The 13,280-nt window shown below is 39.4% G+C and overlaps 1 protein-coding gene across 1 annotated transcript in view; it reads right to left on the bottom strand.

The window, feature by feature from the left end:
- LOC145994793 (ras-GEF domain-containing family member 1B) overlaps positions 1 to 13,280 on the bottom strand; it is an 802,930-nt gene that overhangs the window by 650,975 nt on the left and 138,675 nt on the right. The window contains exon 3 of the mRNA XM_083131080.1: positions 8,711 to 8,825. Within this exon, the coding sequence (XP_082987206.1) occupies positions 8,711 to 8,821 (111 nt within the window). The 5' untranslated portion in view covers positions 8,822 to 8,825. The remainder of the gene's footprint in view (positions 1 to 8,710; positions 8,826 to 13,280) is intronic.

The raw sequence follows: 13,280 nt of genomic DNA, 5'->3' as shown, positions 1-13,280 counted from the left end.
TGCATGACTATGACTTCATTTAAGTTTTAATAGAGAGTTATTTCTCACCCACCATGAACTTAGCAATTATTGTGATACTTACAATATTGTCTTTTTTTAGGTTGAAGCAAGAAGACAGCGCCTTCAATCAAGAGAGATAAGAATCAGGGCAATGTCGAAGCTAAAGGGACTCTCACCAATTAAACTAAAATGCAGTCAAATGACTAATACTCAACCTATTATAAAGTTACAGGAAGTTACTGAAGCTCGTGAGGAAATTAACAAATTAAGATCTGAAATCGAACGTTTAAAGAAGATTAATTCAGCGAAAGACACGGCGTTAAAGAAATACGATGCAGCTTTAAAGAAAGCAAAATATTTAGGTTCTGTGAAGAATGCACGGAAAGTGCTATTGACAAAGACTTATAAAAACAAGGTAGTGAATAAGGAAGTATACAAAATATTGTCCAGGTGTTTTACAAAAGGGCAGGTTAAGTGCTTGTTAAGTGAAGGGAAACGAGTGAGGTGGAATTCAGAAGACATTGCAAATGCATTAGCTTTGAGGGCTCTCTCAACAAAATCATATTCATTTTTGAGAAAACGTAACGTTCCACTTCCTGGACGTTCAACTCTTCAAAAGTGGACTAAATCATTTAAATGCAGACCTGGAGTTTTAAATGAAGTATTATGTTTATTGAAAGCTAAAACAAGTGATTTTAGCGACATGGAACGCCTTACTGTACTTTCGTTTGACGAAATGAATATTGACTGTCGCATCTGCTACGATTCGTGTGATGATAAAATATTAGGACCACATAATAATGTCCAAGTAGTCATGCTTAGAGGTTTGTGCGTTCAGTGGAAGCAACCTGTGTATTATGATTTTGATATAACCATGACAAGTAAATTGCTTCAAAATATTATCGAAGAATGTGAGAAATCAGGATTGAAAATTGTAGCAGTCACGTGTGATATGGGGGGAAAGAATGCCAAGGTGGCGAAGGAATTGTGTATTGATACATCGAAAACTTTTTTTTCGAACCCTGTTGACTCTAACAGGAAGGTGTGGTTTTTCTACGACGTCCCCCATCTTCTAAAGCTTTTGCGAAACCATTTTTTAGACGAGGAATTTATTTTACCCAGTGGTACAGTAATAAAGAGAAGTCTCATAGAAGAACTTCTGGAACGCCAGGCATCAGAACTGACAGTAACTCATCACATAACAGATGCTCACATAAATGTGAAAGGTCGTGCCCGTCAAAATGTAAAAATGGCTGCAAGATTATTATCTCGCCACACAGCATGCGCCATACAACATGTGTTACACAAAGACCGTGAAGCAAAGTTCTTCCAACTAGTAAATGATGCCTTCGACGTATTAAATTCTAGACGTCCTTACGACAACAAAACGCCATTGCGTAGTGGTTACGGTCTTAATATCCAAAGTCAAGAAAATACCATAAAGAGGTTTGCAGAAATTTGCTCACAATTGCGTGTCGGAAAGAGAAGTAGCATACTTCCATTTCAAAAAGGTTTCCTAATATCAATAAAATCTGTGATTGGTTTATTCGAAGAAGTCAAAGCATTCAACGTACCATATATTCTTACCTCCCATCTGAACCAGGACTGTTTAGAAAATTTGTTTTCACGAATCCGAGGTCTTGGCATTTTTCATAATTGCCCGTCACCTTTCGAGGTGCGCAATAGAATTCGGTTGCTCATTATGACAGGAAATGCTTACGACATTCCCCTCTCTACAAGTGCTCCAGTTTCTGCTTCTGAAAAACGCCAGGAATGTGCAGAAACTACCGAAGATCAAGAAGAAAACTTAAAATATTTTATAACTAATGAACTTTTTATAGGAATTGTTGATGAGAAAAATGTAACATCTTTTCAGAACACGTCACAGGTTACAGTTTATCTAGACTTACTTTCACATGAGACCTTACATGCAGACTCGACAACTTTACAATGTGATCAAGACGTTAATTTGGATGCATTGCGTTATCTTGGTGGATATATCGCACACAAGTGTCGCCATATCAACAAACATTTGGGAAAGCCAGGCACAACATTTCCAATTCCTGACGAAAGTTCCAGTGACAGTGATTGGATAGCCATTATATCTCGTGGAGGGCTTACAGTTCCATCAGATCAATGGATGGACACCATAAAACAGTTTGAGATTGCATTTGCACTTTTCCACGGAGAAAGATATGCAAATGCTCCCAGCGTTATGACTTCGTTGTGCAAGATATTAAAGGAAAAATTCCAGGATATTCACGAGAAAGTTATATCAGAATATGTCCGGACAAGAACTTTCATTAGAATTAGACATTTAAATAAGTCTCTCCAAACAGATGCAATAAATAGGTCAGCAGCAAAGAAAAGCCGGCAGTGGACTACATCGACAAGAAATCACGCAAAATAATGTATGATGAAATAAAAACTATGCATTGTTTTGGAATAAATGTATTCTCCTATCGCGTATTTCATCTCTTGTTATCAAATTAAATTAACAGTTTTGGTCAGGCACGTATTTAAACATTTATTTCGGGGAGGGCGAACCAAGTGTCTCAGAAATAATAATAATAATATAAACGCTTAAATTAAAATAATTATATTATTATTATATTAAATTAAAATAATATTAATTAATAAATATTAAATTAATATTGTAGGTAAAAATCGGTGTAAGAATAGAGATATAAAAGCATGTATTCATTATCTAGCCTACGTGTAATTAAGATCGCTAAATTTGTATAAAAGCAAATGCCCTGGCAAGGAAATCAGGTTCGAATCCCGGCCTGGGTATGGATGTTTGTGAATGTCCATTCATAAATTTCATCATCACGACTCGTCCCCATCTTCGCAATTAGCCAAAAGTTGCAGAAAAGTGAAGTAAAATAAACCAAATAAAAAAAAATAGATTTAATATTTCATATTTGTGTTGATTGATTGAATTCGCGTTTTAAGTCCGCTTTTTGCACAGAAAGGCTAATTGGGACTGGACCTACAGTTTAAAGTTGGATCCGAACCACTATGTGCCTACACCGGGTATCGAACCCGGGACCCCCTTGACTACAAGGCGACGGCGCTACCACTAGGCCATCGGGGAGGCCATATTTGTGTTGCTTCACAAGACTTATTTTCTAATTGCGCACTGTATTATTAGTAAAACACATTTTATGTGTGTGTTGGATATGGTATGAGATTTAATTAGGAAAAGCGATGGATAATGTAATATTTATACAAAGTAAATTAATGTATTATGTTCTTACAACAAATGTAACTATTACAGAATAGAAAGCCAGTGCCGAAATTAGCCGTAAGTTTCTTTTTAATTCCTCGCAGTAGTAAATATTGTTACAAATAAAATCTAAAAATTTAGATCCTCAACTCAGGTGGATAAGAGACCAAATTATAATTCTCAGCTTGCATTTACCTCCGATTATTAGAAGTATCATTCGACCGAAAAGCAATCTCTGACTGTTGGCTGGTAAATGCAACGTGCCTAAAATACAGGAAAACGTAACAGCATAATCGTTCCATTATTTTTTTTTTGTATTTGTATTACTTTTGTTTTATTTCAAGTATAATTTACCTCTTGGCTAATCGCAAAGATGAAAATGAATGGTGAGTAGATGAAATGGATGAAGGGATGATCACAAATCCATGTGGATCACAAACAGCACAGAGTAATACACAGATTGTTGGTTGTTGATTGTTGGATTGTTGTTGATCCCTTCGGCCCTCGACCCGAACTAGCACTACACTGAGGCTCCGGAAGATCCGCTGTCGTCAATGTCTTCAGCTTTGGACCCCAACTGGAACTAATAGTAGACTTCGTTACTTTACGGTATTTAGTCCATTTCATCTTAGAATCACTAGATCTTATAAAGCCACCAATGGACACTGACGGATCACCAATCGACAGTATGAATGAACTGTCACACTTACCTTTGAATTCTCATTAACAGATTCTGTTGTACAGATCAACTTGGAAATTGAAGCCACGTATTTTAACCTCATTATATTCTAGAATGTTCCGCAGATAAAACGATTCGTTAATGTTACCAGTATTTCGACTCCTTCTCTTATTCATGAACTTTCCCTCTCGCGCTTTCCAGAGATTAAAAAATTACCATGAATCGCCCTACGTGTGGCGCTACGTTTGCAGCTTCCAAATGCTGACAAGTCTTTACATAGTGCAGCGACAACACCGAAAGCTCAAAAAAAGTTTTAATGCAATATTATCAACAACAGGGTTATAGAACAGTCTCCGTATTGCCTTGGTAAGTATTTCTCTCCTTATATCATCGGCACACTATTCAAGAAAACAAAAACCTAATTTTATGTAGTGTAAACTGAAAAAAAATTAAGGTGGACTCCAGCCCCCTGATCCCACCTTGGGTGCGCGCTATTAACAATAACAGGGTTATAGAACATTCTGTGTCTTGCCTCGATAATTATTTCTCTCAAATTATCATCACATTATTTAAGAAGCCATGAACCTAATTTTATGTAGCGTAATTTCCTGAAGGGGGTGCTGGAGACCCCTGATTCCCACCTTGGATACGTGCTTGACTCGATAATTATTCCTCTCCTTAAATTATCGTCACATTATTTTATTTCCGACCACAAGAAACCAAATACCTCATTTTATCTATTGTAAACAGAAAACTTTTTGGGGGGTTCGAGCCCCCTAAGCTCCCCCTTGGATACGTGCCTGCTACGAGTGTCCCTTTATCAATTTAAACTAATCATCACTCATCCTGTTCGTCGCGATTAGCCAAAAGTGGAAGAAGACGATAAATAACAAAAACAAATTTATCCTCATCGTGGCGATCAACTGGAGAATGTTAAAAGTAGCGTAAAAATATTAAAGGGAAATTCCAGGACATTCAGTAAAAAGACATATCAGAATATGCCCGGACAAGAACTTTCCTTAGAATGAGACATTTAAAATAAATGCAATAGGTTAGCTGGAAAGAAAAGCCGGCAGTGGACTACAGCCTGCAGGGACAAGATATCACGCAAAAAATAAACTATGCATTGTTTTGGAATAAATGTATTCTTCTATCGCGTATTTGATCTCTTGCTGTCAAATCAAATTAACAGCTTTGGTGTATAATATCAAAAGATGCATGAAAACACAGCGTTTCATGGGCCATCTGCTACATTCTACGCCATTCTACGCATAGCTTTCAACCGCTCGTGTCCGCTTGGTGACGTCACAAGCTCTAGCCAATAACGTGCAAGTCGCGGAGTGGCCCCCCCTGATTATTAGAACGATTGGAACGACCTTGGGAAAACGTTGACTATTCTCTAAGTGAATTCAATTATGAATAATCTTGTACGTGAGCAAGATTACGTGAAAGCGTTAAAATTTATAGACTACACCATTTCTTATCCTACATGGTAAATGATTGCTTATGAAATCAGAGGTATTTATAGAAGAAATACAAAATGAATCACCAGAGGTGTATACAATTCAGAACATAATGCTGAAGAATATACCTGATCCCGGTAATTCTTCGTAACGCATTACGTCATCGTCTAAATCGTGACTTGGGGGATGTATAATGTAAAGAAACAAGTGAAAGTCTATCCAGACTTATTTACAATTAATTACACGGCTAGTTGATTGTATGACATGATGAGGAAAGAAAAAGACAGCCTGCTTATTAGATTTCCATACAAATTATTAACGTTTCTCTTGCAAAACTAAGCTCCTTCGGTTTTTGTTTTTTTTAGCAGGCACACCAACAAGAGCCTCCCGAAATGTGGCGTATTGGTTCCATATTCCTCCTTCCTATAGTGGGAGCGTTGAATGCATTCGTCGAACATGACAAAATGAGACTATAGCTCAATGTATTTCCGGTGTCTGATCCAGGAACTATATTATAACTAAACAATATATAGTACTGTAAACAGATTTAGTCTGGTCGCACACTGCAAAATTAAGTCTAAGGTTCGAATCCGAATTAAAGTGTGAATGTTAACTATCTTCTTAAATCATTATCGTTACTGATCGGATCTTATCATGACGGTGGTCGTTAACGATATAAATATGCAACGTAAACGAAAATACGAAAAAAATATTCTCGAGAATATGAAAAACAATATACGCAGAACACTTTACAAAAGCTAAATTTGCTGATGTCTCGAACAAAACCACATTAATTCTCGGTATCGTCTTCATTTTGCAAATTCCATCTTCCGTTTTCAGTCTCGTCACACGTCTCGATGGATCTGATATTATTCTAATCTTGATTTTTTTAAACTGGAAACTCTCCGAACCATTCCGAGTAATATATTTGTAGTCTACATTGTACAGTAGAAAGCACAATATTTTTTTTAAGTATTGCAAAGGGTTGTTATAGTAACTGCATCTACACAGCGTGTTTATGTATGTGTGCGAGTGTACCTGAATCTGAACAGTTATCAGTTCCAGATTCTGGAAAGATATTACGGAGGTCGAATTTTGTTTGGGCACCTAAGCTAGTCGGAAACAATATTTTTTTCCGTTGTCAAAAGTGGCAACTGTATCGGGCTTAAATAGCAAGATTTATAATTCCAACATTAATGCCACACTCATTTCTTTCACTATCTTCTCTATTCACATTTAGTTACAACCCCGTCCCGGGAATCTCTGGAGCAAACGAAACAAGTCCCTCCGAGAGTACTGAATAGAAAAGGCAAGACCAATGTGAATGAAGGGGTGAAATGTGACTGCACCTACCAGCCGTTCGGACTGATTTGCTCCGCCCACTAACTTTCTCCGCTTCTCTACAGTTATGCGCGACTTTGCTCCACAGATTCCCGATGCCTATCTCTCTCTCTTATTTCCTTCTCTTGTTCTCTCTTTCATCCTTCTCTCTTAAAAACAATGTGAGGAACAGACATTTAACACATTTGCTTGTGAACATTATTGTGCATTATCTAGGCAATTGAAGGGGGGCGATCGTCCCTCCTGTGGATGCGCTTTTGTCAGTTACTTTTGGAAGGAAAGTAATTGGTAACGCCTAACTGTTTCGGTTTACTTGACCCAACACTATCAATGATCTTATGGATATGGCCCCTAATAAGGAATTATCCAGCAACTCAAGGAAGTTGCATCGTTAAGATTCAAAAGCAAGTGGAGAATCCGGAAGGAATCCTCCACCACAATACAAGACAGGTAATTGGTTTGTTCTCCCAACAGCCTCCAGGAGGGGCCTCACCCACGGAACCTGTCATCGGCCAGCTATCGGCATCAGAATCGAGCATGGTTGCTCCAGTCCAAGGCGGCCAAAAAGAACCTTCTACGCATGATTTCTACACGTAGCAGCTGCCTAACTACCCGGCAGAGGATCAAAAAGAAAAAAGGAAGCACAGACGCGGTGCTCGGAGCGTAGTCATTGTTGGAATCGAGGTGAATGACTCTTATGCACAATAATTAAGGATAGAATTTCCTCTAGATGGAGTTTTAATCAGAAAGGGATATTGAAGGACGCTACAGCTGATGTGGCCAATAAATATGATTGGGCTCATCGTCACAATAAAATGATTTCACTCTGAGCACCAATCAATCAAACGTGGCTATATAGTCCGTCTATGTTGGGTCTCTCTATTGGGCCTCCCCGATGGCGCAGTGGTAACGTCGTCGCTTTGTAATCAAAGGGTCCCGGGTTCGATACTCTGTGGAGGCACATAGTGGCTCGGATCCCACTTTAAACTCTAGGTCCAGTCCCGATTAGCCTTACTATGCATAAGTGGACTTAAAACACAAAATCAATCAATTGGTCGGGGTTTCACTTATCACACCCAGATTGAAGATACTTCGTATTCTGACGTCATGGCGGTATGCCTTCCTTTTTCTTAGCAAAAAGAATAACTTTTTGGTCAATGCCCAAAACACTGCATTGTACATATGCTAAGATTGATTGATTGATTTGCTTTATTTTACTTCGCTTTTGTGCCACTTTTGGCTTATTTGCGAAGACGTGGATGAGTGATTATATGATGAAATTGATGAATGGACACTCGCAAACATCCATGCCCAGGCCGGGATTCGAACCCGGGACCAATAGCGTCGTAGCGCGATGTGCTAACTACTCCGCCACGGGGGCCGGCGTAAGAGAACTAAACCTTACATGACTAACCTAACCACGAAGGGGCTGAATTTCATCAAACAGATGAGGCTCGGGCGTTTTGATCCACGGCCAGTATAATCATCTGTGGTGTTTGTGTCGTGTTACGCCTATATATGTTTGCTGTTGTCCTTCCATCAGATTCAGCTTGACACCATTCCATTTCATCTTCGCAATTAGCCAAAACTGGCAGAAAAGAGAAGTAAAATAAAACAAATCAATAAAGTAGCACATGCAATAAAAATGTTTCCAAAATGCATGTGTAAAACAGCAAGCGATGCAGTTAGGACGAAGTGACATCTACACAACAAAAGAGCAACTAATGATTGCCGAAATGCCATCAAATCTTTTTACAAGTTAAAAAAACACAATTCAGACACACTTCTCTAGCTACGGTTAATGACTTTTGCTCCTGACTGTTCAATGCTTTTTGTTTACAGGTAAGTAAAAAAAAAATCTTCCGGTTTGGTGGTATAACTTTCCAAATTAAAGGCAGACCGCTTCGAAAGCGGAAATTTTCTGAAGAGGAACCGAAAAATGAGTTCCTCGTAACCGACCTGTGACGTCAGAGAAAGTTATAAAAACAAGGCACTCACCTCTAATTGCAACCCGAACAAATCTCGCGTTCTGTCGGGGTCACGTGGTTTGTCCACCGTCCGGCAGTTGCTGACGTTAGTCAGACTCATCCCGCTCTCCTCCGGTCTCATCAGTCTGGAACGAGAAAAAGAGATCTTGCATCACCACACAGAAGAGTATTGCTTAACATCTGCAGCTGAATTAACCTATTTTCATAAATTTTATCTGAGTAGCATAATCAACAATACAGTTATTTTTTTTAAAATACATCACAAATTAGCCAACTTTGTTTAATTAAAGTTGAGCAAGGAATTAACTACGTCTCCAGTTGATTTTGAATGATAATCTTTCTTAATAGAGAAAATGTAACGCCATCTGGAGATTTCCGTGCTGTTGAGTGAGATGCATAAGTGTTACCAAGCAAATTGTCCACCACCATATTTATTCTCTCAGTTTTCAGCAATGAGAGCTTAAACGATTGAAACAAAACGCCAAACTAGCTGTTGAAATCTCGGCACAGCATACAAAAAAAAGAAGTTAAAAACACGTAGGATGCAAGAGAGAAATTAATTAAAACAGTCTTGGACAATTTCCCGAACAATACTTGTGCATTAAACTGTACAAGCAAGGTATGCGTATCCAATCAAGATAAAATACGCTGTCTGAAATATGTTCTATCTTTCGAAACCAGAGTAGGCTGCTTCTTTTCAAGTAGCTCCCCAATTGTTGATCGATTTGATTTGATTTTAGTTCACTTTTCTGCCACTTTTGGCTAATCGCGAAGATGGAGATGAGTGGTGATATCATGAAATTGATGATTGGAAAACTCGCAAAGAACACCCATGCTGGGATTCGAACCCGGAACACCTGCTGTGCTATCCATTCCGCCACGGAGGCCGGCTCATCCCAAATTGTCCTTAAAATACTCCATCAACACAGTCCCGATTAACCTACAGTATCTGTGGACCTAAGATTGATTGATTAATTTGGTTTATTTTACTTTACTCTTCTGCCGCTTTTGGCAAATCGCGAAGATTGGGAGTATGATGATATAATGCAATTGATGAATTGACACTCGCAAACACCCATGCAGTTATTCGAATCCGGGACCCCTAGTGTAGTAGCGCGATGTGCTATGTATCCATTCCGCCACGGAGGCCGGCGTCTACCTAAGATTAACTGAATTGCAGTTTCAAGTCCACTTTATGCACAGAAAGGCTAATCGGGACTTTACCTGCAGATTAAAGTGGGATCCGAACCACTGTGCCGTGTCGAGAGAGAGATAGAGATAGTTTGGAAGAGAGAGAGAGGGTGTTGAAGAAAAGAGGCAAGAGAGAGGGAGAGAGAGAGAAGAAAGAAAGAGAAAGAAAACGAGAAAAAGAATGAGAAAAAAGGAAGGAGAAAGGAAATACTTTCTTCTTCTTCCTCTCTCTCTCGGAGAGAAGAGAGAGAGAAAGAGATGAAAAGAGAGAGAGAGAAAAAGAGATGAAAAGAGAGAGAGAGAAAAAGAGATGAAAAGAGAGAGAGAGAAAAAGAGATGAAAAGAGAGAGAGAAAGGGATGAAAAGAGAGAGAGAAGAGATGAAAAGAGAGAGAGAGAAAGAGATGAAAAGAGAGAGAGAGAAAGAGATGAAAAGAGAGAGAGAAAGAGATGAAAAGAGAGAGAGAAAGAGATGAAAAGAGAGAGAGAGAGAGAAGCTGCTGCTTCTTCTTCTTCTTCTCTCTCTCTTTCTCTCGCTAGTGTGCCTCAACAGGGTATCGAACCCTGGACCCCTTGATTACAAAGCGACGACGTTGGACCTAATAAAACAAAACCTCATTCTATTGTAGTTACAACAGAATTAAGACAACCAGTCTAATCATGAAACAAACGGTGGAACCCAGTATCATGGATTAATTAATTCCTTCATGCCGCTCACACCTAAGGAAGAGATGCCTTCGCAATTTCTAGTGCCCACATAAAGAGGGGCACTTTCTCCTTTCACTCTTGTTATGATACGCCGAACAATGAAGTGTGCGGAACCCAAATTTATTCTAAAAGCAAAACCGTTGTGTGAAGAGGAAATGAAGAAAGGCTCCGATGAACCTCATGCAAAACCGAATGCCCTGTTATTCCGTTAATAAGTGACGTAACACTGTGCAAGGCGCTGAAAAGTGAAAGCAGCTCTTTATTTGGTCCGCTGCCTCCTTCCCCGTTGACAGATATTGCTGCTGGAGTTTCCGCTTAGATTCGCAGGAACGAATCTTGCTCAGGCAGCATCCAAGAGACCTGATGCCGGAGATGACGCCTGGGCGAGATTTGGAAACAAACGAGGTTAATAGGCAACTGCACGGCACGATGCAGTTGAAAGATACATGATTTAGATTGGTATTGTACAGAGGCGCAACCACGATTTTTTGTCGGGTGGGGGAGGCAAGTACCAGGACAAACGTACCAATAATAATAATATAATAATATAATAATAATAATAATAAAATAATAGTAGTAGTATCAAAGACGTTATTATCCTCGTAAATTACGCAAAAAACGCTAAAGCATTTGTGTTCGAACAAACTATTTGAATTATTTTTTAAACAAACTGTGCCCGGTACATTTTTCGCTGTGAAAAAACTGTGCCCGGTACATTTTTCGCTGTGAAAAAACTGTGCCCGGTACATTTTTCGCTGTGAAAAAACTGTTCCCGGTACATTTTTTGCTGTGAAAAAACTGTGCCCGGTACATTTTTCGCTGTGAAAAAACTTTGCCCGGTACATTTTTCGCTGTGAAAAAACTGTGCCCGGTACATTTTTCGCTGTGAAAAAACTGTGCCCGGTACATTTTCCGCTGTGAAAAATTGTGCCCGGTGCATTTTTCGCTGTGAAAAATTGTGCCACGTACATTTTTTCGCGGTAACATTCAACATGGTACATTCTTCTTGGGTGAAAGTTACACTTTCGTGGAGGCAAAAGTACATCTGGTAAGCATTTGTCAAGATTATTTTACCACGTTCAAAGCTTTTTCTACGGAAGTGTTAACCCTTGATTGAAGGAGATGCTACACTCTTCAAAAACTTTCATTTTAATAAAATATTCCGTGGTAAAATATTTCTGTGCACTTCCAGCAAAAACTACATTTATTTAACGAAACATTTTGACACAAGTAATCTAGAAGTAAGCTGAACATCAGCTTTTACTATGTTTAGCACGTTATATCATGTCTATACCTATTGCATTTTTCTTTTACTTTTTTCGTACATCAGTAAAATAATAGAATTCATGAATTTCTCTAAGTAGCCGAAACTGTAAGGCTATTTTAAAGAAATAATCTAAAATTATCGGGAATATAGATACATAATCACTACTAGTGAATTAATCATAACAGAGAGTTAGATAATACCGGGTGTCCCAGAAGTCTTTCCCTGAATACATACTTTGTTCATATCCGCTATATGCAAGGTAGAGATGTGAAAGTGGTGCCAAAATGTTGGAAAACTAACAAAGTTTATTTGTTGCAGGTTTGAGTAACGTGGCTGTAGTGTAGCAGTGTCAGTGCCCAGAAAACCGGAAATGTTCACAAATCAGGAAAAAGCTCAGCATGTCCTCTGGTATCACGAGACCCGGTCACCAATAACAGTGCAGAGGAACTTTCAAATGTACGGAGTTCTTTCGTCTAGAATATCTGCCATCAATAAGTTGGTATTTAAAAAATGGAATTATCTTCATTCCCAAATCCTGTCAAGTCCAAGCAACATTGTATGGAAAGATGCCCCCGATATCAAGAGCATTAATTCCGGATTCCTTGGCACTGACACTGCTACACTACAGCCACATTACTGAAACCTGCAACAAATAAACTTGGTTAGTTTTCCAACATTTTGGCACCACTTTCACATCTCTACATTGCATATAGCGGATATGAATAAAGTTTGTAATCAGGGAAAGACTTCTGTAAAAGTAAAAAAAGTAAAGTGTTCCCCTGTGCTTAGCACCACGCCATGAAGGCGTATAGGGGGTGTGGGGGTAACGCCCCACACTTTCTTGATCCGGTCGTGAGTGGGGGTGATGTGATCAGCACCACGCCCCTGACCGCCTTTACCCCCCAGGTTTCCCCAGGTACCCATGTTATTCGACGCTGGGTGGGCGCCGGGGCCGCTTCCATCGTTAGAAAAGTTCCCGGATTTGAACCGGCCGGGGATCGAACCCGGAACCTTTAGCATGGTAGCCAGACGCGTTACCGACTGAGCCACCGCGGACACTCGGTATATCCCGTCCCTGAAGCCTCTCCTCCAGTGCAGTGCTTACCATTCAGGTGAGAATATTGTCAGTCACTTCACGTTTAGAGAAAAACCTTGGCAAGTGCACACCAACTTTCTCCTGGTGCACGCCAGATGAAGAGATAGTTGAATGCTTTTTCGCACAGATCCAGAACTGTTACGTTACTGCTGTTAAATCATATGCTTTTGTCCTTGTCAAATAGGGCCATTGAACTTACAAGGCTGTCTTTGTCAACTCTTCTTGTTGCGCTAATAATCTGTGACAACTTCTGTTCAATGGACTGCCTGTTAACCTAATAGTTAGAGGATGAAGGATGTTCCAGGTTCGATTCCTGGTA

This window comes from Lepisma saccharinum, chromosome 11 (assembly GCF_977018435.1).
Source record: "Lepisma saccharinum chromosome 11, izLepSacc3.1, whole genome shotgun sequence".
Lineage (NCBI taxonomy): Eukaryota > Metazoa > Arthropoda > Insecta > Zygentoma > Lepismatidae > Lepisma > Lepisma saccharinum.
Note: the sequence above shows the minus strand (reverse complement) of the source record. Positions and strands in the feature narration are given on the sequence as shown.